General features: G+C 59.8%; 2 protein-coding genes and 1 non-coding gene across 4 annotated transcripts; all 3 read left to right on the top strand.

Moving 5' to 3' along the window:
* The first annotated feature begins 1411 nt into the window (after positions 1-1411).
* On the top strand, positions 1412-11020 carry WNT6 (Wnt family member 6). 2 transcript variants are annotated; one of them, XM_031590522.2, is made up of 4 exons: positions 1412-1671; positions 6414-6629; positions 8167-8468; positions 8815-11020. In XM_031590522.2, the coding sequence occupies exons 2-4, from the start codon at positions 6431-6433 to the stop codon at positions 9274-9276; spliced, it is 963 nt and encodes a 320-aa protein (XP_031446382.1). In that variant the 5' UTR covers positions 1412-1671; positions 6414-6430; the 3' UTR covers positions 9277-11020. The 2 variants fall into 2 exon arrangements, with proteins under 2 accessions (XP_031446382.1, XP_031446381.1); XM_031590521.2 differs by having other exon boundaries at positions 1468-1671; positions 6409-6629.
* Positions 11021-14639: 3619 nt separating this feature from the next.
* On the top strand, positions 14640-26715 carry WNT10A (Wnt family member 10A). Its single transcript, XM_031590520.2, has 4 exons — positions 14640-14958; positions 17268-17530; positions 22201-22577; positions 25658-26715. Exons 1-4 carry the CDS (start codon positions 14900-14902, stop codon positions 26123-26125), a joined length of 1167 nt encoding a protein of 388 aa, XP_031446380.1. The 5' UTR covers positions 14640-14899; the 3' UTR covers positions 26126-26715.
* On the top strand, positions 23478-23550 carry TRNAV-GAC (transfer RNA valine (anticodon GAC)). Its single transcript has one exon. It is a non-coding gene; the product is annotated as a tRNA-Val (tRNA).
* Positions 26716-27810: the final 1095 nt, after the last annotated feature.

Consider the following 27810-nt stretch of genomic DNA (forward strand, 5'->3'; position numbering starts at 1 on the left):
AGGTGGCCTGTGGTTGCATGGTGCCACGGCTCCCTGCGTGGGTCTCAGCATCACTGTGCCTCAGTTTCCCTTTCTGAATGGTGAGTCATCAGCCCCATACCCCCACAGGGGACAGACAGTTCACCCCATGTCTGACATGGCAGTGGGGACGTGACAAGGCGAGTCACTGTGTGCCAGGCACGCACCTGCTGTCGGGGTGGGCCCCCCCTTTTCGGGATGAAATCAAAGGGATTTTTCTGCCCTTAGGAAATCAGATAAAGGCTTCTCACCTGCCCCGTGCTCCCTTTGCGGTGCAGATGAAGGCAGCAGGGAGCTCAGGGAGGGGGACAACAGACGTTTTCAACACAGTGGCAGATGAGCTGTGTGTCACTGCAGCACAGTGTCAGCCCAACAGGGATGTCCCCTCCCCAGGAGCTGCCTATCCATGTGTCCCCCCTAAACTCAAGGCAACAAGGAACTCACGGGACAGATGGGATAGAAGTTGGTGGCTGAAAGTGAAAGACTCCAGGAGGTGGACACGGTGCTGAAGTGCAGACGTATTCCCCAGCTCAGGACCCTGTGTCCCCATGGATGGAGGGAGGAGAACTCGAGGCTGGTCACCACCCCAGGGGTGCAGAGCTGGAGGCAAAAGGACAGGGGGAGCCTGGGCTGAACCCCGGGTAACTGTTCCCAAGGCTGTTTAGGGGAGTTAAAATTGAGGTGGCAGCCTATGGGCATTGATCATCCCATCTCCAGCCCTGTTGTGCACCCCTGCTCCCTCCCCAACCCCTCACCTCCCCCTGGGTAGGTCCTGCTGCCTGCTTGGAGCCATGCTGGGGCTGCCTTCCTCCCAGCCCCAGCTGCACCTAAAATGAGATCACCTTAACCAAGCTGCTCCCCCCCACGCTCCTCTCCTGCACCTTCTCTGCACTATTTGCTCCTGGGGAGCTCCTTGCCCTGTCACCCCTTTACCCCAGGGGTGGCTCTGCAGAGGAGTGGATCTGGGTGCTGAGAGGCGCTTGGAGGTGTCTCTTGTCATGGTCCCCAGATGAGACAGCCTGATGCAATGCCAGTAGTGCCAGGTTTGTGACAGGCAGACCCCACAGGAGAGAGGAAACCAGGCCACCGCAGGGTTGCCAGGTGTGGGCAGTAGGCACCAGGAACGGGTGCAGGTGGCAGCGGGCACCTCGAGGGCAGGCTGAACAAGGCAGGGCAGTTCTAGGAGCCCGGGCAGGGCTGTGCCGAGCACGGCAGCAGGGACGTGGTGACAGGCAAGCCGCTGCCACCGTCCGTGCCCACGCCGTGCCGAAGGTCTGCGTGCACGGATCTGCGCTTGGCATCCCGGAGTCCCCCCGCCCGGCCCGCCCTGTCCGTCCCCCCGGGCTCCGGTTTCCCTGTTGGAGGCAGATGCTTTCGCAGCCCTGTCCCTCCTCCTCCTCCTTCTGCGGAGCAGCCTCCTCGCCGCGCTCCAGCCGCCCGGAGGTGCCTGCCCAGCCCGGCCCCCCCCCGGCCCCGCTGCGCCGGGCTGGCGGAGGGAGGCAGCGGGCAGCCCCGCAGCCCTCCGGGGGGCTCGGAGGGGGCTCGGCTCTCCCGACTGGCCCCCAACCTTGGCAGAATGTTGCACCGCTCTCGGACCCAGCTGGGGCTCTTCTTCATCCTCCTCTGCCCCGCCAACATCATCGGGCTCTGGTGGTGAGTATAGGGCATCCTGGGGGGGCGGACGGGGAGGGGGATTGCCGAAGGTTTCGCTGGTTCGGGGACTGAGCCCTCGGGTAACCGCTTCGGTGGAGACAGCGGTGGGACAGAGCCAGCCTATGGGGTGTGCGCTGCCTGGTTTGGGATCCCCAAAACCGGTGTTGGGGTCAGAACTGCGGAGGCTTTGGGGACGAGGCCTCTCCCCCACAGCCTCTCCCCGCACCCCGAGCACTGAGTGCCTTCGGGGCAGGGAGGGGCCTCCAGACCCCTCCAGTAAGTCAACTTTAATTAAAAGCCCGAGGGTCCCCACGGCGTCCCCTGGCCGCAGCGGGGACAAAACCCCCGTTTGTAATGGTGCCTTCATCAAAGGCAGCAGGGACGGTGCCTCGCAGGATCCCGGAGGGGGTGGGGGATTCATTACAGAGCTGGGACCCAGCCTCGGAAAACCCAGGTATCTGTCGAAACATGAACTATTTAAATCTATTAAGAATTTCACCCAGCCTGTCTTTATCCGGTTTTAAGTGCTTAGATTCCAGCTCCCCGGCGTGCCGTCCGGGCTATCATTCATTATCTGAGGCTATTCGTCTCCACATTGTCACACTCTTTTGACCCCTAAAATAAAGCTCTCCGTAAGCCTTTCCCCTCCCGTTCCCCCGCACGCCCGGCACTGATTTATTCCGCAGCTCCATCCCCTCCACCAGCGCGGGGCAAAGCGGGGGGGGGCTCGGTGGGTACGGATGGTGCCGGCGCTGTGCTGGCAGAGTTGCTGGGGAAGGGGTTAAATCGGGTCGTGGCGTTTCGGTGCAGAAAGCCCCGGCAGGGTACGGTGCGTGCCGCGCTCCCTGCTCCCCACCGCTCGCCTCCGGACATCTGCGCCATCCCGGAGCACGCTCCCTCCCGCCGGCTGAGAGCTGCGTTATTTCCTTGGCTCGCTCTCAGCCCGCTGCTTTGCGCACGCAAAAGGCTGTCCCTCCATCCGTCCCGGGGGCTGGTGGCGGCGGGAGAGCTTCTCTTTGCTGTCCCCCGTGCGTGGGGGTCTCGGCGTTATGCCTTGGCACAAGAACTCTTAGAGCTGAGAAAGAGCATCCTTACTGCAGTCGGGTGTCCTCAGAGGGATCGCTGAAGATACAGGAACGCTCATCCCCTGTGCCCTGCACCCCTGTGTCTGAGGAGAGGCAGGGGACAGAGGGACAGGCAGACACACAGACCTTCCGCATTCAGAGGGGAGAGTGGTGTCAACAGGGAAGCTGTGCCATCGTGCTGCAGGGCACTCAGTTTGCACCAGGCTGTGGTCTTAGGAACCGAAGGCATATTCAGGGCAAGATTTTGGCTGAGGGGATTTGTGGTTGTTTCCAGTCTGTGCGCTTGCCCCCGGCCACTCTCACAGCTGTTCCTGCTGATGTGTCACCATTGCTGCTAGCTCCTGCTCACCTGCAGCCCCCCCAGCCTGACCAAGCTGTTCATAGAGGCACTTTGGGGTAAACAAAGTCAAGAGATAAAAGAAACAGCCCCAGCATCAGAGCAAGGAAGAAAAGAATCCCTGCAGTGCCTTGATCTGTCTGGCACCCATGGGCTCCCCCTGTTACACCCTACCAAGGGATTTGTGGTCCCTCTCCCCAGAGCCACACACTGTGGGCTCCGTGCACCAGCAGCCTCCTGTTTTGCTCAGCCACCTGACCAGCACCACACTGGTACAGAGCACGGCCGAGCCTGTAAGGGCAGGCTGCTGGACTGGCAGTGCTTTGAGTGAGCACTGTGAGTCACTTGCTGAGCTCAATGGACCCACAGCCGCCACCCGGCTGCCCTCAGCCCCCCAGTGCCTGCAGGCCATCCCGGGCATGCCCCAACCCTGGCACGGCCAGCGTGGGTGCCCTGTCCTGTGGGGCAGTCACACTGAGCAAACATCCCTTTCTTCCCATCCCAAGGTATTCCAGGCTTGGACACAGTTTTGTGGCCACCACCTCCATGGGTGCGTGCTCCAGGAGCTCAGCTCTCAGTGCTCATATCCCACAGCTCTTTTCTCCGCAAACAGGTGCAGCAACACCTCTGGGCTCAGGGGCTTGTCTGGGCACCACAGGTTGCTGCAGCCTTTAGCTGGGATGGAGACATGGGTGCAAGGCGAACTGTGCCTTCATCACCCTGCAGAAGGGTCCCACGTTTCCTCCATGGAAAAGCACATTATCTGGTGCACTGAAACCCAAAGCACAGCCAGCATTGCTAGAAGACATCCCTATGCCCCTGCTCCATACTGCATGTCAGCAGCACAGCCCCAGGCCAGTGGGATGGAAATATGCCCTTTTGGAAAGGAGCAGGGAAGCCAAATGCAACACTGAGATGCACCTTAGCATCCCTGGAGCATCCCTCCATCACCTGCATGCAAACAAAGACCCTATGGGCTCTCCTTGTGCATAGTGCCCTGCACAGGAGCCCTGCTCCATGCTGCCCAGGGTGCCTGAGGGTGAGCGGGATTTGTGCCAGGTCCTTCAGTCTAAGATTTTGGCTCGGAACTGGGCTGGAGTCTCCGTCACCCTGAGGACAGGGCTTGCACCAGAAGCTGCAACTTGGGCTTCCTGATGCCAACAGGGTGGCAGCTGCATGTCAATGGAGGAAAGGTTTTTAGGGCAGGTCCAGGTCCTCTGCCATGCCTCATTTTCCCCTTTTGGCGATGGGGGCTGAATCCCTTGCTAGGAAGCACTGCAGAAATCACTGCAGTCCGCATTCTGAGGGGCTGCCACTATGTGCCATTCCAGTAGTGGGCGCAGGAATGCTATGGGGGTACCGAGCTCAGCAAGGGGCTGCAGAACTGAAGTGCCCTGGGTGGGCTGGGGGGGCACGCTGGCGACCCAGCTTCATCGCCAGGGCAGGGGGAGGAGTGCCCGGCGGCAGAGGTGGGGCACCTTAATTGTAGATGCGGGAGGCCTTGGAGCAGGACAAGCTCAGGCAGATCTGGGCCCCGCGCCGGAGCCCTTGCCAAAGCAGTAGCAGTTTGGCAGCATTTTTCTTGCCCTCGTCTCCCCCCCCCCCCCCCCCCCCCAGCCCCACATAGGAAAACAGCTCTCGGGCTCCCAGAAGCCTCCCCTCACGAAAAAGCAGAGCCCAGCGGAAATTAATATTGCACCGGACTTAGGCAGCCCACCCCACGCCTCGCCGGGTCGGCCGGGGCTGATGGCCAGGGGTGGGGACCCCCGCGGTGCCGCTGGGGCTGAGCGCTCCCCATCCTGCCGGCCCCTCTGATCCGGCACGGCCGGGGTGAGCCGCAGTTCAGCATTTGATCTGAGGGCCCGAGGGCTCGTGCATCGTTTTTATAAGATGTACAAAGAGTCCTCGCTTAATGAAAGTCCCATCCCCAGCTCCCCTTCTTCCCCACCCCGTTGGATCAGCCAGGCGAGCCTTCCCAGCCTGGGATGAGAGTTTGAATGGCCACATGGATATCATGGGGTGGGACGGGATGGGACGAGATGGGATTGGATGGTATGAGACGGGGTGGGATTGGATGAGACAGGCTGCCCACATGCCTCAGTTTCCCCATCTGCAGATGACTTAGAAGGGAACTGGGCGTTTTTTGTCCCATGATGCTCCTCCAGTTGCCCACCAAAAGGACACCAAACTGTGGGCTGCAAGCTCCTCCACAGGCCCATGGACTTGCCTCAGTTTCTCTGCTGGCAGCCAGATTCACAGACTGTACATTGCTTTAGTCCTTTAAACGTTCAGCTGAACTGTCAGGGCCCATTTTCCTGACTGAGAGGACATGTCAACCCACACCCAGCCCTGCTCGCAATGTCCCCATCCCAACCTCTGTCCCTATCTGTTCCAGGGATGGGTCAGCCTGGTCCAGAGTAGGTGTGGGGCAAGGGCAGCCTGCGCAGAGCTTGCACCCCAAAATTAGGCTTTAGGAGGGACTCTGTGGTTCCTGCAGCCTCGTGTCCCATACACAGCCCCCAAGCTGAGAGAGGGAGAGAAAAAAGGAAACCCAGGACATACTTAAACACAGAGATTCATCTTGTGATTTTTGAGCCCCTGGGGCTTGGCCAGACTATAAAGGCTTGTCTGGGTTTGGAAGAAGCACTCAGCAGCAAGCGGGGCTGCACCCAAAAACATGGCCTGGGAGCTTCCACACCAGGAGGGGATGGGAATGGCACACAGTGCCTGGGATGGGACACTGCTGGCACAAGGCTGAGAGGATCTGGCTTGCAGCACTGGGGCACAGCACCTTCCCTTTGCAATTCAGGTGGCCCAGGGCCACGTGCTGGCCAGAGGTACCCGGCACTGCGGGACAGGCAGCGTGGGCAGGAGGCTGTCAGCACACGGCATGCCCGCCCTGTGCCCGAGGCACTGCTGGGCCATTGCCCACCCCGGCACGGGGCACGGGGCACGGTGCCGGCAGCTGTGCAGCTGCGTGAGGGCACTCTGGGCAAAATGTGTGGGGAAAGTACAGGAATTTCTGTAGCCGGCGGCGTGCCGTTGTGCTCAGGCTTTGCCTTCCAGCCTGAGATGCGTGCACGGCTCTCCAGCTGTGCTGGCGAGGAGCTGCTTTTGGCAGGGCCCCAGCTGAGACTTGCCCTCCCGCGCTGGGATCAGCAGAGCCAGCACCACCCTCCAGCCCCACAGCTTGGGCTCTGCCCCATCCCTGGCCCGCTCTGCAGGGCACGGCATCCCCCACATGCTGGGTATCCCCGGTGGTGGATCCGGCCATGCCTGGTGCTGGTTTTGCTCTGCTCGCTGTCCCTCCTGCAGGGCAGTGGGGAGCCCCCTGGTCATGGACCCCAACAGCATCTGCCGCAAGACGAAGCGGCTGGCAGGGAAGCAGGCGGAGCTGTGCCAGCTGGAGCCAGAGATCGTGCAAGAGGTGGCCAAGGGCACCAAGCTGGGCGTGCGGGAATGCCAGTACCAATTCCGCTTCCGCCGCTGGAACTGCACCAGCCACAGCAAGTACTTCGGCAAGATCCTGCAGCAGGGTAAGGTCCAGCCTCACAACTCTTAAAAAACTGCAGCCCCTGGGCTTTGCACCTCCTGGCACAGCTGGGGCAGAGCCGGAGCGTGCGGACGTGTGTACACGCAGAGGGGGTTGCTCAGAGCTCTGTGGTGCAGCCAGGCTGCCGGGACATGTCTCCCTGTGTTGTAATGAAGCAATTAGCGATGCTCCCAGACAGCGCGGGGCTGCACACAGCCCAAGAATGCACCCTCGTCTGGCAGTGATTTACTGCTCCCTCAGGACCCTGCTATGTGGGGAGGGGAGGGGGCCTGGGTGGGAGGTGGCCCCGCAGGTGCCTAGACCATGCAAACCCCTTGTCCTGCCCCTGGGGCATCACCTCTGTGTGCACTTCCCGTGCCTGAGGCATGGCTGTAGGGCAGGATGAGCCAAACCCATCCATTGGTCCAACCCAACGCCAGTGCAACACCAGGGTGGGGGGCTGAGAGATCAAGCGGAGGGGAGAGTGCTGTGCTAGCAGGATCACTTCCATGGGCACCAGTTCCACATCAGTCCCTGTGCTGGGGAGAACATGGGTGCTAGTGCAAGACCAGGAATCTGCCCCTGGAGCTGATTGCTGGGGAGAGGAGGGACAGCTGTTTCCTAGGTGGTGCAGCTGGAAAAGCATCAATGTGCCCAGTTCCCTTTCTTCCCACAGACTCCCCCAATTCTGAGAGCATTTCAGGGCGTGGGATGTGGAAACAGCCCTCCTGCAGGCCACGTGTGCTGTCCTTCCCTCCCTGGCCCATCCTTGGCACCACACAGCACTCCCCTGCAGCACTGCAAGGACACATCCCCTGGCCAGCTGTGTCCCAGCTGTAGGGAATGAGTGACAGTGCAGGGCTGAGGGGCAACCTGAGAGCTGCAGTGAGCAAGCAGCTGTGCATGTGTGCAGGGATGGGGTCACTGTGAGAACGTGTGACACATCTCTATCACATGTGTGATATGTTGGTGGGTCAGGACACGTGTGGGGCATGGTGCAGCCATGGTGCTGGGGCTGCTCCTGGCAAGATGAGGCTCCCAAATTTTGCCACAGATATGAAGAGACACTGTGTTCCTGCTTCTGTTATCAGAGTTGACTCCAGTGACCAAACCGATGCACCTCCCCAAGTCCCCTTTCCCTCTCTATATGGATTGCAAAAAGAGTTACATCTGCCATTGATCTTCCCCTCTGTCCCCATGCCACCCTAATTAAATGTGTCCCCACCCCCTGCCAGCCCTGTCCTGGCACCCACCTGGCACAGGGTAAGCCATGAGCCCCCCAGCATGGTGCTGCACCCCCGCTGCCAGAATCCCCCGCTGGCTGCGGCTGCGAGCGGCAGGTCCGGGCAGGGGAAGGATGCTTGGAATTTGTGTCCCGGAGCAGAGAGAGACAAGAGCAAATACTAATAATAAATAATCCTGCGGGGTGGAGGCTGTGCTGGAGCAGGGAGGAGGGCGGGCAGAGCCCCATGGCAAAGCGAGTAGGCAGGATGGCATCCTCACTGTCACCTCGCACCTTGTCCTCCTCTGTCTCCCTGCAGACATCCGGGAGACAGCCTTCGTGTATGCCATCACAGCGGCCGGTGTCAGCCACGCCATCACACAGGCCTGCAGCATGGGCGAGCTGCTGCAATGTGGCTGTGAGCTGACACGGAGTCGGGCACCCCCATCACCCACAGCTGGGCCGGGCACCGAGGGCACAGCCTGGGAATGGGGGGGCTGTGGGGACGACGTGCAGTTTGGCTATGAGAAGTCGCAGCAGTTCATGGACGCCAAGAGCAAGAAGGGGAAAAATGACATCCGTGCACTCATTGATCTGCACAACAACGAGGCTGGGCGCTTGGTAAGGTTCTATGCACTCCCTGCTCCCTTTAGCATCACCTTACACTCCTTTGGGTGAAGAACAGAGCATCAAGAGCATCATCCCTACAGACCCCAGTATGGTTTGGAAGTCCTTTGGGACTTCTGTCCATCCTTCCCTGGGTGATACCACTAGACTGGGTATGCAGGGAGGCAGGGATGAAGGAATACAAGGGTGTTGGATTCAGAGATGCAGGGATGTAGGAATGCTGAGATGCAGGGATGCTGGGATGCCAGGATGCTGTGATACTGAGATGCAGTGATACTGGGATGTAGAGAGGTGGGTACCAGGGGAATAATGGGGACTCAGCACTGCCGTCTGTCTGCAGGCAGTGCGCAGCTACATGAGGACAGAGTGCAAATGCCACGGGCTCTCGGGCTCCTGCACGCTGCGCACCTGCTGGCGCAAGATGCCCCATTTCCGCGAGGTGGGCGACCGCCTGCTCGAGCGCTTCAACGGCGCCTTCAAGGTGATGGGGGGCAATGATGGGAAGACCCTCATCCCGGTGGGCGACAACATCAAACCTCCCGATAAGCAGGACCTCATCTACTCGGCCGACTCGCCCGATTTCTGCTCTGCCAACCGGAAGACGGGCTCGCTGGGCACAAGGGGCCGCGTCTGCAACAGCACGGCCATGGACACGAGCGGCTGCGACCTGCTGTGCTGCGGGCGTGGGCACCGCGATGAGACCGTGGTGCTGGAGGAGAACTGCCTGTGCCGCTTCCACTGGTGCTGCGTGGTGCAGTGCCGCAAGTGCTCCGTCCGCCAGGAGCTCAGCCTCTGCATCTGACGGCCTCTCCGTGGGGCGGGGACACTTGGGGAGCCGCCCCCAGGATGGTGCCGAGGGCACAGGGACACAGAGAGGTGACGCAGTGGGACCTTATGGGATGGAGGACTGTGAGCCCAGCTCTGCGGTTGGATGTCCCTGCAGCGTGGGGACGCTACCCAGCATCCCCACGGCCCTGCAGTGGGGCTGCAGTTCGGAGCTTCGTCTAATAAAGCTATTTAAAGCCGGTGTGCCCTCTGCTCGCCTCTCCGCAGCAGGCACTGCCACCCGCCCCAACACGGTGGTGATGGGCTTTGTGCATGTTGCCGGCATCCCCTGTTTTTCTCACTCTGTCTCCAGTCACCTCTGCTGCAGGGCCTGGCATGGCAGAGCCCCATGCAGTGCCGCTGGCACCTGGGGTTGGTGGCATGCGAGGCATTTGCTTGGCATGCCATTGGCCACGTGCAGCCTCATCTGGGCGGCACAGTGCCAGGCGGGGAACCTGAGCAGCCCATACCCTGCTGGGCAAACGCGGGGCGAGGAGTAGCAGCAATGCCCATCAGCAGATCCTGGCGGCACGCTCCTTGTCTGCCCCATCCATCAAGCAGAAATCAGGGTGCCGACGAACCATTAAATTGGCCCAGGGAGCGCTGGGGCGGGAGCATCTACATGTCAACTGCAGCTTTAGAGTTGGAAATTCCCTCCTGGCTCCAGGAGAGGGGCGGCACACGGGGCTCCCGGGAACTCCCGGCCGCACGCACGGCCCTGGAGCACATGGGTGTGTGTGCCAAGATGCGTGTGTGAGCAGGCAGCTGCAGTGTGCACGCTCAGGTTGCACGCCCACACATGGTCATGCCTGCACGTGGGCATCCGATTCCATGCATTCACCCTTTGCTCTGTGTGTGAGAATCTTGTGTGTGTGCGAAAGGTTCTCCCATGTGGCTCCATGCATGTCCGTCAGTGCATGGCAAATTGTCAGCATGCATTTGTCGGTGACCCCATGTGTTTGTTTGCATGTATCTTAGCTCTGTGTCACCACTGTTCTCCCTCTACACTGTCCCAGTTGCTCTGAATCTGACTCGCTGGGAGATGTCAGAGTGCAGAGGCTGTGCTGGGGCTGGGAGCACTGTTCCTTGGCTCCATCCCAGTCTTCCACAATCTGCTTCCTTGGGGGCTGCCTCAGTTTCCCCACAGTGGGCTGAACATGCATGGCACCGGAAGACTGGATGCCACCTAAAGCCTGGGGAAGGCAGGAAATTGTTGTATGGGGTCTGACCTGTGTCCTTCCTGCCATTTCCCCAGAGGCTGAAAACCCCAAAAGCCAGAAGAAGAGGAACCTGGAAAACAGAGATCCCAGCGTCCTGGGAAACCTAATTTCCCTAGCAGCCCCCAGACGCCTAGCAGTGCCCCGGGGCTCTTTAGATCCTCTCCTCTCCAGACCCTCCTTAGAGACCCCCAATAGCCCCCATAGCCCCCGCAGCATCCCTGCCGTAGCCGTGGCAACGCGGGATGCGCGGTGCGGGACGGGGCGCGTTGCGGGGCGCCGGACGGCCGCTAGGGGGAGCCACGGCACGGCGGGGGGGGCTGGGGTGCGTGGGGGCTTATGAGGGTGGGCACGGGCTGGTTGTGTATGGAGGGACATGGTGAGGTGTGGGGGGGAATGATCCCAGATCTTGGTGCTGGGCAGTGTAACTACAAAGCTTCCCAAGGGAAAAAGGGAAGTTGACAGTATTTTGGTTAAAAATAATAACAACAATGCCCAAATGCTGTAATGTTAATGGCTTCATTTTTATTTATTTGTTTTTCAAATGGGATGAGAACAATTTTCCCTTCAATTGCTTGAGCTGAAAACAGCCAGACAGATTAATTCAATCAAACTTGGGGGAAAAAAATCCCCTCTGGATAGAGACCAAAAAATAGAATGTTTTGGCCAAAAAAAAAAAAAAAAAGGCTTTTTAGGAAAGTTCGTAGTAATACAGATAGGGGGAGGATGGGAAACCCGGATACTGGCTTGGCTGAGGGAAAGCTCAGATGGCAGCACCCAAAACCATCCATCCACAACCTCTGAGAAGTCCCAGCCAGGGCTCCCACCACCCTGGCACTGCTCTCCTGGGGGTCCCCACATCCTCCCAGCCCCTCCAGGCAGCTGCTCCCACCACCCTGCTCTGTCCCTGCTCTCTCCAGGGACAGATGTCACCTGTACAGCCATGGGATCCCATCCGTTCTGAGCTGCCCAGCACATGCCCAGCCCTATGTCCCCATCACCACCCCAGCCACCAGTATGGCCCTTTGGGACGTGCTCTCCCTGCCAGAAGCAGGGCTCTGGGCTCACCGCCACATGGGTCCTCTTCCCAGCCACACCAACACCCCAACTTGCAGGCTGTCCCAGCCCCTGGCAGCTGGGCAGACAGGCTGGGCTGGCTGTGTGACCGGGTGGCTCGCACTTGAGTCATGGCAAGCAGCCCCAGGCAGGTCGCCGGCCATGAGCCAGGGGGTGGGCAGTGATGCTGGAGGCTCTGTGGTGAGTAATGCCACTGCCAGGGGCATGGTCATCCTGTTCCCACCCCAAACATTGACTCATGCAGCCGTCACTCCAGTCCCATAGGCAGGGGAAGTAGGAAGATGCTGAGGAGCTGCATGGGTTCCTTCCTCCTCCTCCTGCTCCAGGTCCCCGTGCTGCTGGCATCAGGCTGGTGCTTCTTCACCACCATCCATCCACACTCAGGGATTCCCTGGTGCTCCCTCCTGCACTGACCTCCATGAGATTGTCCATGGACATCCCAAATCCCCATGGGTTCCACAGAGTCCAGTGCCAGAACATGGAATGGTTCTGGTTTCTGAGCTGTACGGCTTGGGGATAGATTGTCCCAAAGTAGAAGGGGCTAAAGAGTATGAGGTTGCACAGAAGAGCTGTGGATGTACATCCCTGCAGTGCTCAAGGCCAGGCTGGATGTGGCTCTGGGCAAGCTGATCTATTGAGAGATGCTCCCCATGGCATTGAGGTTGGATGAGATTTTCATAGTCCCTTCCAAAGGGGAAAGAGAAAGAAGCAGGGAAGGAGGGGACAGCTTGACTGGGCAGGAGGATGGGAAGGACAGAAAGGGATGGAGGGAGGGAGGGAGGAAAGGAGGGAGGGCGGTTTGTGTGTGGTGAGGGGAGGATAGCTGTTTCCAAGCCCCTGCATAGAGCACCTGTTCATGTACCACAAAAATTGCTGAAGTGTTTTAGCCCAGGCAGTGCAGCCCACAATGCCCTGTGCCAGCAATCCACCACATTTCTTGCCAGCCCTGTGCCCTCTGCATACAGCCCTGCTCAGAGAGGCCCGATCCAGTTCCATGGGCTCTTATCCATGATTCCCAAGCCAATGACAAATGCTTAATTCTGTGTTTAAGGGGTTTGCTGGCTCACCTGGCTCTCTCTCAGCCCAGGGACATTGTTGGGACAGGAGGATCAACCTTCCCCCCCGTCCACCTCTGCTGCCAGCACTGAGTTGGTGGGACGTGGGGCTCCTCCCGCAGTCAGTGGGAACATGTGGGTGAGACGCTCACTCTTGGAAGCAGTTATGTCGTTAGGGGCTGGAGGAGGATGAAAGCGTTCCCCCCTCTGGTTTGCCTTGGCATTGATTTGTGTGCAGGATCCCAGCGAGCGCACAAACATCTGCGCCACCGCAGCCCATGCACTGGGGACCCTGGAACTGCGGGAGACGCTTTCTACAGGCTCTGCCGCTGCAGTACGGACCTCGGTGGGGATGCCACCCCTGGTTCCCACAGTCCCCACGGGAAACGGCACGGCCTTGGGGCCCAGCACCAGCTCGCAACTCATTGCCCAAAGGAAATGCGTTTTCCTCCCCGGTGCAAACAGGAACCGACACGCCGGCGAAGCTGGCAGCCCCCGCCAGCGCAGCTGTGCCGGCACAGAGACACGCGGTGCCCGCCTGGGGGAAGCATGCAGCCTGCTGCCGGCGTGGCGTGGGCTGTGGTGGCTGGGGACAGCGGGAGCTGCGGGGCACTGCCCGCCCCTCCCGGCGACCCGCACCTGCTGGCTCCCAAGGGGCTTCGTGGCAGGGAACTGAGCTCAGGGGACAGCACTGTCTCTACTGCCAGGATTGAGACGCGCTAAAGCAGACGGTGCCCACTGACAGCCCACTGTGTGTAGCTCTCTCTGTGCGTGCTTACTCCATGGCCCAGTTGTTTACCCTCTGCCACACACGCTCCCCCATGCAACACACACCCAACTCACACTGCACTCACCAATACTCTGCACGAACAGCATGCCCCACACATGCACATTCACACCAAGCACACGCTCACCCCACCAGCTGTGCACAGCTGCCATACACTCCACACACATTCACCCCCATTGCTCCCATTTTCTCCACGCTCCTTGCACACTCACCATGCACACTAACTGCACCATGCACAATCCATGCAGCATACACACTTCTTGCCATGCACTCACTCGTGCTGTGTACACTCCCCCCACACCCTATGCATGTTCACTCTGTGTTACACACACTCCTCTGTACTCATGAAATCACTGCTCGTGCCCCATGCATACCCACCCACACCCCGTGTACTCACATGCATTTTGTGCACACTCACACCGTGCACACTCATCCCACACTCTGCATACATTCATCCCAAGCCACGCACACTCTGCCACGCTCTATGCACACCCTCTGCACACTCACCTAACTCCTCGTGCACTCACCCATGCCCACAGCTTCCTGCCCTATGCGCACTCCCCGATCCCCTCGCACCGTGCACACTCACCTTGCACCCCGTTCACCAACGTCTGTGCACACGACCCCCGCACCCCTCACGCCCCGCTCGCTCCCCACGCACCCTTCCCCATCCCGCACTCCCCATCCTGGCTCCCCGCACGCTCTTCCCCGCTCCGTGCCCGCTCCCCCCGCTCCCTCCCCGCCAGGCTGCGTGCGACACGCCGCCTCCCCGCCCCGCTGCCACCCTCTCTGCCCCGTCCTTCCCCCGCGGGCTCCTGTCTGGACGTGTCGGGACTCGGGCTCCGGGCGCTGAGTAATGCTCGGCGCAGCGCGATCCCAGGCAGAGCCGCCGCCGCCGCCGCTCCGCGCCCAGCGCTGCCGGGGCGCTCCGGCCGCGACCCTGCCCGCTCGGCCCGGCGACACCGGCGGGGGGCGGCGGGGGGGCCCGCGGCTCCCCATGTGCCTGCGGGCCCCGAGGGAGCCCCCGCGCCGCTCGCCCGGCCACCCCCCCCGGGCGCCCTGCCCACGCCCGCCGCGGCCCCGGAGCCTCGGGGCGCCCTGGGGAGCGGCGGCCGAGGGCCCCCCCGGCCCCCCGGGCCGCGCCGCTATGGGGGGCTGAGGCGGGAGGCTGAGCGCGGCGGGGCGGCGGTGGGCAGGGCGGGGGGCACGCAGCCCTCGCCGGGCTCGGAGGGCGCTGGGGCGGCGGGAGGCGGCGGGGGGGGCATCCCGGGAGGATGGCAGAGCCGCCCCGGCGAGCCGAGCCCCGGCGCGCAGGGAGCCAGTGAGAGGGAGGAGAGGGGAAAACACAAACAAGCAAACAACCCACAACAAACAAAGCGGGCAGAGAGCAGCGCCGAGCCCCGCCGCCCCTGCCCCAAAGGCGCCCGCCCGCCCGCAGCCCGCACAGCCGCTGCCCCAGCGAAGATGCGCCCGGCCCTGGCCCACGGACTCTGCTCGCTGCTGCTCAGCCTCTGGGTACCCAGGTAGGAGCTGCCCCCACCCCCAGCGCCCCGACCCCCGGCAAGCCCCCGCGCACAGTCCCGCTCCGGGGTCGAGCCGCGGAGGGGGCTCCACGGGTCCTCCCCGTGCTGCGGTCCTCCCCCCGGTGCGGTCCCCCCCGCCGCCCCACGCGCCCCGCCGCCCCGCTCCCCGCGCTCCGGGCGCTGTCAGGGCCGCTGCTACCCCCGCTCCGGGTGCTTCTCGTTATCCTCCCGGCACGAGCCGCCCCAGCGGCTGCCCGGCTTGCCTCAGTTTCCCCGCTCTGCCCCGCGGGAGGTCGGGGGATGCGGAAGCGGCGCTGGGGGCCGCTGCCGCCGTCGAGGGAGAGGTGCCGCCGGCATCGGTGCCTTCGGACCCTGCACCCGGGGACCGCGCACCGGGGCGGGGGAAAAGGCCGGTTTCCCCCCCAACCCGGCTCTGCCGATCCCGAAGGCGAACTGGGACGGCTGGGGGCCGCCTGCCTTCCAGAACGCGGCCCCCCCCAGCACTCACCGCCCCCGTCCGGCTCCATCTCCCTCGGGGTGAGTGGGAGCTCCCCTCTGCCCGCTCCGAAACTTGTGCGCTGCAGGCAGCCAGGGGTTAACGCTGCTGCTGGTGGGGGGGAGTCCCCCGCCCTTCCCCCTCCCTCCAGCCCCTTTAAATATAATTTGTTAACGTTGGGCCTTGTATTAATTAAAGCAGCAGCCGCTGCAGCCTGTGACCCGGGGGCTTGTCACCGTGAAATCAAGTTTAAATCCTGATTTCAAGGGGAGAGAGAGCTGGGGGGAGCGCTGTGTCCTCCTAGGGACGGTGACAGTGACAGCCCCGTGCGGGTCCCTCGCTCCCATGAGCTCTGGGAGGAGCGAGAGGCAGCAGGACCTGCCCTCCTCTCCTGATGCCCTACAGAAGGGCCCCTGCCTCAGTTTCCCCTTTGTGCTATGGGGAGAGTGACAACATTATCCGTCCTCCAGGGTGCTGCTGGACGAAGGTGGCAGGCATTGGGGCTGGCTCAGGACACCAGGGGATAAGGTCCTTGCTGTGCTTGGGGAAGAAGTTGCTGGGCCTGGGGATGGTGCTGGCCACAGATGTGCTCACAGCTGGTGTCAGCCAGGGAGTGTGCATGGAAGCTAGAGCCAAGCAGAGGGTCCTTCTTGTGTGCTATGGACAAATGTGCTCCCTTGTGTTCCTCTCTGCTCCCACCTGCCCTATATCTCCCTGTTGGAGTCAGTGTGGATTTGTGCTGGGGCAGACCCATGGATCACTCCATGGCAGTGGTGGGATGGGAAACTGCAGACAGCAACAGCCTGATGCTGACAGCTCCCTTTCTCCTGACCAAGCTTTAATTCTGCAGGGACACCAGGCTGAGCCCTTCCTCCTTGGCTGGGGGAGTCAGCCTCTGCCTCCAATGCTGCTTCTCTCCCTCACCTGGAGGGTTTGAGGGAGCAGAGGGAGAGCAGCCCTCCATCCCAGGGCCTGGCTGCTTCATGTGGGAACTGCAGTCCCTCCTGCAGCGCTTCCCCTCCAAGTCTCACTTCTGTAACCGAGCTTCAAAGGGCTCCTGCACCCTGCTCCTCCTAAGATCCCAACTCCTGGTTGTTCTGGGGGACAGGGATCCCTGTCTGGAGACTTAAGCTGTCCTGAGTGAGGAGAAGTGCTGAACCCTGGTGCAAGGTGCAGGGTGCTCCTTGGCATCCTGCCACCTGCTGTGCACCCTGCAGGTCCTTAGCTTGAACACTATGGGTCCTACCCATCTTCTCCACATCTGCCTGTGCTGGCCATACCACCCTCATCTCCTGTCTCCCACACTTCATCCACCTCCCTGTCTCCCAAGACAGCATCTCTGCTTGGAGAAGTACCTGCACCCCACTACCTTGTCCCCATTCCACCTGCCAGTGCTTTCTGCTCTGGCAGTGACTGCCATCATGGTCAGTGGGGCTGGGATATGACTATGGAAAGGTTTGGAATGACTGCTGGAAGTTTGTGAGTAATGCATCAGGGTTCTCATCTCCGATTTTCCCAGCCAAGAAAAGGCTAGTCCCTCTGGTCACCTCCCTTGTGAAGAGCATCAGTGCCATATGGGGTGCAGCATGGACAGAGACAGATCTGGGATGGATCTTGTGCTCTGGAGTCTCTGTGGATGGACAAGCCTGGGGAAAAACCTGCAGCTTGCTGATTTGCTGTCACCCGCAGGCAGCAGGCACTGTGTGGGGAGAGGAGCATCTCCCCTCCCATGTGTCCCCGCAAGGTGTCCGCCCTCCCCAAGCTCTCAGTACCTTGCTCACCCCATGCTCACACATTTCCCTTTTCCCCCAAGCTCCTGTTCCAATGAGATCCTGGGCCTGAAGCTGCCATCGGAGCCGGTGCTGAACGCCAACACGGTGTGTCTGACCCTGCCGGGGCTGACGCGGAGGCAGCTGGAGGTGTGCGTGCGGCATCCTGACGTGACAGCCTCAGCCATCCAGGGCATTCAGATCGCCATCCACGAGTGCCAGCACCAGTTCCGGGACCAGCGCTGGAACTGCTCCAGCCTCGAGACCAAGAACAAGATCCCCTATGAGAGCATCATCTTCAGCAGAGGTAAGGGCCAAGGGGACTCTCTCCTTTTCCTCATTCTTTGCCCAGAAACTGCTCTCAGGAGCCTCATAGACTCCCCATGGGCACTCCACATCTCCTCTGTAGCCCAGGGGACCAGGTCAGCATCCTGCAGGTGAAAGCAGGGATATGAAGAAGCATGAAGGTCTGCCAGTGCAAGCAGCAGCAAATCTGGGCTCTTCTGCACGTGTCTTCATTCTTGCCCTTGTCCTGAGCTGCCCAAAACTTTCCAGCTTCCACCCCCCCCATAGATGTAGGTGGATGCCTCACTCTGGGATTCGGTTCGGTGGATGGACTGAGTGTCCTGTCTCACTCCCACTCCTATACAGGAACAGTGTTTTGGTGCATCATGGTGAGCAGAAGCAATGAGATGTAGGTCTGTAAGCCTATCATCTTGGTGTCCTGCCTTGGCATTGGCTGCCCAGAGCGAGGGCTCTCTGTCTGTAGGACTGTGGGGCATGGAGGTTGGATCACTGGGGACAGGCAGGCTCCTCTGGGAGCTCTGCTGCCTGCACAGTGCAGCTCAGGCTGGTGGCCTGACGGTGGGACCATCTGTAGGACTTAAGTGTGTCTTCTTGCTGTACATGGGGGCTGGTGCTCAGCACACAGCAGGGTGCTCGTTGGTCCATGCCATGGATGGGAGAGACCAAGGCAGAACTGGTGGCAGTGCCAGTGCCTCAGTGAGCAGTGCCTAGGTTAGCACCTGGCAGGGAGGGTGGGGACCAGCAATCCTGATAAGCATCATGGTTTTTCCAGGTCTTGGAGGAATGCATATGCTTCTGCTCTTCTCAGGAGGCAGAGACACAGGCTCACTGGCTTGAGCTGCTCCTGCACCCAGGTGAGGTGCCACTAGCATCCCACCAGGGTGGTGAGAATCTCCAGCAGAAAGTGGCAAAGAGGCACCACAAGGTCCTCAGCCCCAGGACACCATCTGTGAAGGCATGGAGATGTTTCTGTCTCCTGCTACCAGCATTTTGCTGTGATCCAGGAGAAAGATGGAGATAAGGATGCTGGGAGGTGGGCACCTCTTTGGGATGCAGGATGAGCTCTGAGCACCATCCTATGTGGTTGCTCAGAATCATTTTGGCACAGAGCAAGTCTCAAGGCTGATGCCCTGATCTGCTTCCAGCCCACTCAGATCCCTCATACTGGAGCTGGAGCTCTGGGCTCTGCCTTGCAGAGACACACAGGAATGGAGCAGCCATTGGAGCAGGGATGTAGGGTGCATCTCCCACCTGCAGCTGGGAGGAGAGGCGAAGCGAGGTGTGCAGCTCCGTGCCGCAGGCATTAATGCATCTGGTCTGCAGGGATCAGGTCTCTGCCCCATCCCTGCCGTGCCTGGGAACGCAGCGCGCTCGAAGGATCGTTGTTTGTAACCTGAAGTGACAGACCCCTTTAATCTTTCATTCCTTTTCCCACTTCTTCTGCCATCAGTTCAGCCGTGCGTGAACCTCACTTTAAATTATTTGTAGCTGCCTTCTCCTCCTGCTCTCCCCGCTTCTCCCTGCTCCGCCCTGTCCTCCCACATCTCACGCATCTCCCCAGCACTCAGCACCATACATCCAGCCCAGTTCAGTCCCACAGAGCTGGAGCTTGGTCCCATAGACTTGATGCAAGTCCTGGGGAGCTGGGAAGGAGCAGGGAGGCTTCACATTGGGCATGGTGGGAATCCTATTCTGGACAGAATAGTGGGGAAAAGGATGCTGATGGCCAGCAGGGGCAGATGTACAGAGATGTGCCATGGGCTGTGGGTTGTCCCTGGTACCCAGGGGCTGTTGGCTGGGCTGCACCATGCATGGTTGTATGCCAGAAGCTTCACTGCAGGTGACCCTTGTCCTGGTCCTGCACATGCCAATGCACCCATGGCGCAGTGCTACACTGGCATTGCCTGGCTGTGGGGCAGAGGCTACTTGAGGGGTGCTGAGGAGTCCAGTATTTCTCTGTGCTCTTGGCTCATCCCAATCCCATCTATTTACAGCTCTGAAAGAAGTGGGAACCACACCCTGAGTGTCCTGGAGCGCAGTGTCCCTCTGATTTCCTTTGCAGCCTTTGGAGGCTTGGTGAGGTTTGCAAGCCTGTGTCCTCCCTGGAAAGACATCCAGGTGCCAAGGGGGCTGTGGGGCCCAGCCAAAGCCTGATTCACCCAGCAAGGAGGGGAGAACTCCCTGCCAGGCTGGGAGAGCCAGGTGCTGGGGAACAGCCAGCTGTGAGCCGCACTTGGTGCAGGCAGCGTGCGGCAGGCAGGTGCTGTTATGGCCATCCAGAGCTTGGGACCCCGGCGCCCGGCCACGCAGAGCCCCAGCCAAGCACCAGTGCCCGCAGACCACAGTGCCTGGCCAGGCACAGCTGCAGCTGGGTTCTTGGCTGGGTTTTCACTACCCTCAAGCAAGCTGAGGACTTTGCCCACCTGGCCCTAAAGCACACTCAGGTGCTATGGTTGCTCAGCCGCATCTGTGTGGGTGCCCACAGTCCCTGGATCTTCCCCCAAGGAGATGGGCATGATCAATGACCTTGGCAATGGGCAGCATCTCTTCTTCCCGCAGCCCATGGAGCTCCTGGCTGGCAGTGCCACGGGCGGATGGGAGCTGCATGCTCGGAGCGAGGGCTCCAGGCTGTCCCTGGCACGCTTGGGAGGTGCAGGGAGGCAAGTCGCGATCTGCAGGGAGCCGTTTAGCACCTGGCGAGGGGCCAGAGCCTGGCAGGTTCACCTGCAGTTTAATTAGGGAAAGGGGAGGGAGGGAGGGAGCGGGACTGGGGGAGAGGCGGCATGTTGGGACCAGCCGGCTCTTGTGGGAGGTGGTGGGAGAAGAGCTAGGAAGAGTTTTATGGTGTACAGCGTCCAGCTCTCGTTGCCCCAGGAGCCCATGGAGCCCATGGCCACTTCTGGGCTGTGACCACCTCCTTGGTCCCACACCCTCCTGAGAGATGGAGCAGCTGCTGTGCTCATGGCGGAGTGCATCTTGGGGTCCCACTAAATGCCCCCCATCTCTGAGGTGCCCAGAGGCAGAGAGCCATGATGGAGAATTTTCCCTGCTAAGGAAGCCACTTTGGGATTTGACATGGAGACCCATCCCAGGTCTGAACTTTTTGGACCCATCATTTGCACATTGTAAAGAAAGATCTCTTAGTGGGTGCCCAACAGTCCTTTAAGTACATGGCAGGCTGGGTCCTGGTCGTGCTGTCAGGGTCTTGACCTCCATTCTCTCTTCCCAGAAGGATACAATGCTTCCCACAGCCATTCTCCCTGCTTCTCCTATGGCTACAGCCTCTTCTGCAGTTCCTGGAGGGATCTGGTGGCTTTGTTACCATCAAGGTCTTAGGTGGCTTGGGCAGCTGGAGAGCCTCCCTCTGAAGGGCTGATGCACACCACGCTTGGCTGTGGTTCCTGGAAAATCCTCCCTAGCCCAGATTGTGGTGTCTGTGGTTGTCACCTTCAGCCACCTTGCTCACTGCTTTGCTGCCACATCTGGGCTCTTAGAGCAAGGACCATGAGATGACCCTGGATGCAGAAACATATTGGTTCAGCTGCTGCCTGGGGACCAGAGCATTGACTATCCAGGGCCTGGGGGATGGATGCTCTGGAGACAGAGACCCCCCCAGCCTCGTCCGTCAGCTCCTGCATGGCTGGAGGGCAGCAAGGGATGGAGAAGAGCTGGGGCTCAACCCCATGGGTTTCCCAGCTGTGGAGGTCACTGAACCAACTCAGCCTCTTCACCAGCAAGGAGACAGGCTTGGTAGACAAAATGGGTGGGGTAGTGCTTCTGTCTGGTCTCCAGAAGGCATTTTAAGGAGATGCTGCATGGGAAATTGGGAGTTAGGTTGGGGGAACTTGAGAATGGGGCTAACGGAAAGGCAAGGCTGGGGTGGAGAGCGTGGTGCTAGGTGGAGGAGCTGGGCATGGGCAGGGGCAGGCAGGAGCACAGAGTGGGGAGGAGGCAGAGGGGCTGGGGGATGGAGAGGGGCACAGGGCTGTTCGGGTGTGGATGTGTTACCAGCACTGCCTCCCTGGGAGCTGCACCATTACCTGCCTGATGAAAAATGTTGTTCAACTTGTGCATTGGAAGGGACTGGCTCAGAGCAAGCTTGTCCGACTGAAGAGAAGCTGGGAGAGGCTCCCGGTTGCTTTTAAGCAGCACCTCGTTAATTTTTTAAATGCAGCGGTGTCAAATTAGCACACAAAAGAGCAGCACGACTTTAAATGCAGGTTTCCGAGATGCGTTTCATTTCCCTTTAATAAGATTATAGCGTTTGCTCAGCAGTCGGCCACGAACCACGGAGGAGGCATGCGTGCTGGCGAGCATCACCAGCAACGAGCTCACACGTTGGGCAGTGTCCCTGTCCCTGGCCGCCCCATCTGCAGCTAATGACATGTGGACGTCCTCACTCCCCGGCGTGTAATGACAACCAGCTGCCTGCCCTGGCAGGGCATGGTGTGGTCACGGCACGTTCTAAAAGTGGGGATGCGCAATTTTTCCAGCGTTGTATCACATTTATAAGAGATTTCTGCAGCTGGGAGGGGGGTGACCATCCTTTCGGGTCCATCCCTTCCTCGCTTCCCAGTGCTGGGGCTCAGGGATGGGCCACGAGCACACCCAGAGGGGTTCTGCTGGTGCTCCATGAGCCCACCCTGAGCCCCACTCTCTCCATCCGTGCAGGTTTCCGGGAGAGCGCCTTCGCTTACGCCATCGCGGCCGCTGGTGTGGTGCATGCTGTCTCCAATGCCTGCGCCCTCGGCAAGCTGCAGGCATGTGGCTGTGACCAGAAGCGACGGGGCGACGAGGAGGCTTTCCGCCGCAAGCTGCACCGGCTCCAGCTGGAGGCCATGAACCGTGGCAAAGGCATGGTGCACGGTGTGCACATGGAGCACATGCCGGCTGAGACCCCCGGCCTCCAGGACTCCTGGGAGTGGGGCGGGTGCAGCCCTGACGTGGACTATGGGGAGAAGTTTTCCAAGGATTTCCTTGACTCTCGGGAAACCTACAGGGACATCCACTCACGCATGAGGCTGCACAACAACCGCGTGGGGCGGCAGGTGAGCGGCATCAGGGCGATGGTGGCGGGGACAGCAATCCCAGGTTCCGGTTCCCGACCTGGGCATTCATCCTCACTGCCAGAGGAGATGCCCACAGACAGGAGAGACACCATACAGCACCTCAGGGATCTGGGCTGTAGGGTCTGCTTGTCTCCAGATGCAAGCAGATGGTGGCACGGGACTGGCAATGGCCTTATCACTCACTTCATGGCTTCAGAGACATGAGCTGGGTGGGCAGGAGAAGGCTGGAGCTGAAAGAAGAGGAAGAGGAGGGCTGAAGGGATGAAGGAAGGGAAGGCAGTGAGGCAGCATTGGTCAGGCAGGGTGCCCAGCTCCAGATCTTTGGAGAAATAAGGGTGCAGGCCCTTCAGAGATTGAGTTTAATGACTGTGGGAGCTGTGCATGGGAGCCATGAACGGGAGCAGGATGGTGATGCCATGCCTGGCCACTGCCCCTGGGTGCCACAGCTCCTGCTGGGGTTGAGTCTAGCCAAGTGCACTGCTTGGGGATGGATTCTGCACACTGACCTCCACAAAGCCATGCCATGCCCTCACTCCTAGGAATATCTTTCTGCACAAATAAGGAGCAATCTGCTGGGAATTCCCCAGGAAGGAGTGGCAGTGCTGGGTGCAGCAGCTCTGCGGTCTTCTCTCCTGGGGTGGGAACACTGAGCTCTGATCCCTCGAGCAGTGCTTGGCCATCATGTGCAGAGTACTGTCCCTTTCCATGCACCAGCCTTAACCACTGCATCTTCACCACTGAGGATGCTCAGCACGTGCATCACAAGGGTTCTCTGCATGTAGAGAGGGTCAGCATATGTCTGGCTACCAGCTCACACCCTGCACTGCCTGGGTAGATGACAATCCACAGAAGGCCACTGTCAGTGGCAGTGGCATGTGGGTTTCTGTAGTGTAGAGGTTATCACATTTGCCTGACATGCGGAAGATCCCTGGTTCAAAACCAGGCAGAAACACTCCTATTCATTTTTCAAATCCAGCAGTGAAGCACAGCATCCTCCAAGCCATATGGGCACTGGTCATCATGCCCTTGAGTTTGTATAGAGAGCCCAAGGGAAACTGGTTGCTTTGGAGCTTCCTGTGCAAACTGAAGAGCCCATAACATGCAGGAGGCTCTGCAAGCCCTCCTAACCCGCCAGATCACAGAGCAAGAGGATGAAAGGCAGCCTGGAACTACCCATTACCCTCACAACAAAGGGCTACGATAAAGCTCTTATGAGCGTGTCTGGGAGGAGCTGGGAATGTGTGAAAGAAAGCACCAGCGAGTCTGGGCATGTGCTGAACGCGGGTGTCTGTGAGATGGAAGAAGGACCTGGCCAGGGTAGGGGTGTGTGATGGAGAGATGGTGGCAGAGGTGTTCCTGGGACTTATAAGTGCAGTGGGCTTTTGCTCCCCATGCAGAAGGAGGAGCAGCTGTCTGCAGGTTGTGATGCTGCCGTGCAGGGTTTGGGATGCCCGGCATGGTGGCTTGGATGGTCCATGGTGGGTCATCCACGCTCCTTCCCCACGAGGACCACAGCTTTACATATGGCTTTTCCTGGTTCAGCCACGGGAAAGGAGGTGGAAAGAGAGGGAAGGGATCATGATGACAGCATGTTCCCGGGATGGCAGAAGCAGCTGGTGTTCCCTGCTGGCACACCCAGGGCATGGCAAGCGAATGGGCACAGCTCATGGCCTGCGAGGCAGAGGCTGTTCTCAGCAGGAGACAGGTCTCTCTGCAGGATGAAAGCCAACCTCCAGCCCAGCCCAGACCTCTGTGCCATGTGCCCCGAGCTCCAGGCGTGTTTCCCTGACCTACCTTCATTACCATAAGTGCTTAGCAACGGGGAGATTTACTCAAAAACAAGAAAACAAGCTGCAAAAAATACCCACCCCTACCAAAACAAGGCACTCCTTGTGCACGCATCTCCCCCAGGGATGGAGCAGGAACAGACAAAGTGCACCTAGCACAAAGCAGGGTGGCCAGGACATAGCTGGGACATCAGGGGATGTGGCCTCGCATGGGGCCATGTGTCCCCTCAAGCCCCTGTGGAGCATAAACATGTGATCCTATTAGCATGTGTGGGATGCTGTGTGGCAGCCTCAGCGTGGCTTGGGCACCCAGAGGAGTTGGGATGTCCCCGTGGGAGGGGGATTTGCTGGGGCTGGGGGCAGGCAACCCCATAGGGAAACTCTTTCTCCGCATGCTGAGGTTGAGGTGGTGCAGGAAATTGCCTCCCAACCACGACAAAGCTGGTGGCAAAGTGCTTCAAAGTGCCTTCCATCTCTCTGTGCTTTGTAATTTGGAGCTAATTTCCCTTATTATGTAGTTACTTCTGGGCCAAGGGGTGCAAAGTGGGGCATGGGGACTGGCTTGCTAACTTCCTCACTGCTTCTGAGGTAGCAGCAGGAGATGTTCCGTCCCCGAGCCAGGGATGGAGCCTATGGAGCCTAGGGCGGCACAAGCTGCTTCTATCTGAGGTTTGCAGCAGCTCTGTGCCCATGGATTACTGGGCATGAGCTGTTTGTCTTGGCGTGGCCAAAGCAGCATCCCTGTCTGGGATGGCAGACCCTGGCTGCTGGCACTGTCCCCTCCTCCTGGCACAGCTACCGTGGTCCTCCTTGTCTCTTGGTTAGCCACATTCCTCAACCAACACAACTGTATAGAATCATAGAATCATCAGGGTTGGAAAAGACCACGAAGATCATTTAGTCCAACTATCAACCCATCCCCACTGTACCCACTAACCATGTCCTCAGTGCCACATCTCCACTGTTCTTCAGCACCTCAGGAACAGTGACTTCGTCACCTTCCTGGGCAGTCTGTGCCAGTGCATCACCGTTCTTTCTGAGAAGTGTTTTTTCCTAGAGTGCTGACTTTTGTGGGAGCAGACACATGGCAATGGCCTCCCCAAATCATAGGCTGGGACCGTGATCATCTCTGGCTTCTGCTTGAAATTTGGTTCTTGGTGTGACATGGTACTCCCACATCGCCCATCCCCAAGGAGCTCTGTGTTGCTTTCTCCATCCCCCAAATGCCACATCTTCCCTGCTAACCCCTCTGCCTTCCCGTCCATCCTGCAGGTGGTGATGGACAACATGAGGAGGAAGTGCAAATGCCACGGCACCTCAGGGAGCTGCCAGCTGAAGACCTGCTGGCAGGTGACACCCGAATTCCGCCTGGTGGGATCCCTCCTCAAGGACCGGTTCTACGGGGCCACTCTCATCCGGCCTCACAACCGCAATGCGGGGCAGCTGGAGCCGGGCCATGCACGGCATCGCCGCCGCGCCGGCATTAGCGAGCTGGTCTACTTTGAGAAGTCACCCGACTTCTGTGAGCGGGAGCCAGCGCTGGACTCGTTGGGCACCCAAGGCCGCCTGTGCAACAAGACCAGCCCGGGCATGGACAACTGCGAGAGCCTGTGCTGCGGCCGCGGGCACAACATCCTGCGGCAAACCCGCAGCGAGCGCTGCAACTGCAAGTTCCACTGGTGCTGCTTCGTGGCGTGCGAGGAGTGCCGCATCACCGAGTGGGTCAGCGTCTGCAAGTAGCTGCCCACTCGCCCCAGGGTGCCTGGGACGAGCTCGCCCTGGCGCTGGGGAGTGATGGATCTGCCGCTTCCCTCCGCTCCGGAGACGCTCAGCACGAGGGCCCTCCGAAACCAGCACTTTGTCATTGTCACCCAGGGTGGGGGCTGCTTGTGCCCACCCAGCCCCGCAGCACCGGGAGCGCACAGCCACGCTGTACAGACTGCCGACACCAGCACCGCTCGGGGGGCACAGGGTGGGCGCTGGGATGGGGTGGGGTGGGATGGGAATGGCGGGGCATGGGGTGGGAGGGCAGGGGGATGCACCGGCATCGCACACAGGCTCCTCTGGCTGTGTGCAGGGCTGCGCACCAAGTGGGATGGAGATGGAGCATCCCTGGGATGGAGATGGAAGCATTCCATGGGATGGAGACGGAGCATCCCTGGGATGGAGATGGAGCATCCTATGGGATGGAGGGGGCACAGCCCCCCAGATTGGTCTTGCCTCTTCTAGTGCAGTGGCAGCCAGAGGGGAGGGTGCCCGGGACTGTGCTGTGCGTGCCTGTGTTATTGTATGGTAAGTTATTTCCTGATTGTGAATAAAAGTGGATTGGAGACAGTGCTGAATGCTCTTCCTCCTGTCCAGGGCTTTGCTCCTGCGTGTGCCAACAGGATGGTTGGGGCCCTCAGGACTGCCCCCCACGGTGCCCTGCTGGCATCACAGCCCTGGGAGTTGTTTGGGCAAATGCTGGACTCCATCCAGCCATGGAAATCTCTGATAATGGCGCCATAGCCCTGCTACTGCTCCCGTGCTGCTGGGAGATGCCTGGGGCAGGGTCGGGACAGAAGCGAGGCTCTGCAGACTTGCAGCCATCCCTCCTGTAGGCACCCCGCTGCAGTGGCAGGGAGGGCACCCATCCAGCCTGCTGAATCACACCGCTGGTATCTCCCGGCTGATAGCTTCCCTGCTCCTCCCATAGCTTTGCGCCCCTTGAGGCTATGCAAAATAATAAATGAAGGGGAAAAAATAGAAAAAAAATCGAGGGGGAAAATACCAGGCTGGGAGGAAGCTTGTGCCCCGGGTGCAGCAGGGAGGAGCCCTATGTTCTAGTTTCATAATGCTGCTGCGGGCACCCTGAGCCCTGCTGCTGGCTGGGCATGAAATGTGTCATGGGACAAGATGTGTTTAAAGATGCAGAGAGGGGTTGCAGGTGTGGACCATTCTCCCAAGGACATAACTCGTACCCCAGCTCAGGGTGCAGGTAGCTCCAACGCGTGTGCTGCCTTATCACAGAAGCTCCTTTTCTCATGGGACCATCCCATGAGCAATACCAACACTCAGGATCTGCTTTGCAGTTTCCCTTGCTGTGCATCTGGGATCCACAGGCAAGATGCCAGAGAGCCTGTGGTTGCAAAGACAGTGTCCCTGTGTTTCCCTAATTGGTAAACCAGCCGCCAAGCACCCATCCTTCCAACCACACAAGAAGCCTGCAGGACACCTCCTCTCCCATGATAACTATTGAGCCCCCAGAGCCATTTTCTAGACAGGACTGGGCTCCCTGGGCACTGTGTATCTCAAACCCAATCTCTTTCAGGTTGAGTGCAGCCTTCTTCCTTCTCCGGGACAGAAATGCAATCCTCCCTTGACTTGGGGAACTCAATGTGGTTGACTTGTCACGGGGGGCTCTCCCCATGTCCCTCTGCCCAATT

This window comes from Phasianus colchicus, chromosome 7 (genome assembly GCF_987193195.1).
Source record: "Phasianus colchicus chromosome 7, bPhaCol1.hap1.1, whole genome shotgun sequence".
NCBI lineage: Eukaryota > Metazoa > Chordata > Aves > Galliformes > Phasianidae > Phasianus > Phasianus colchicus.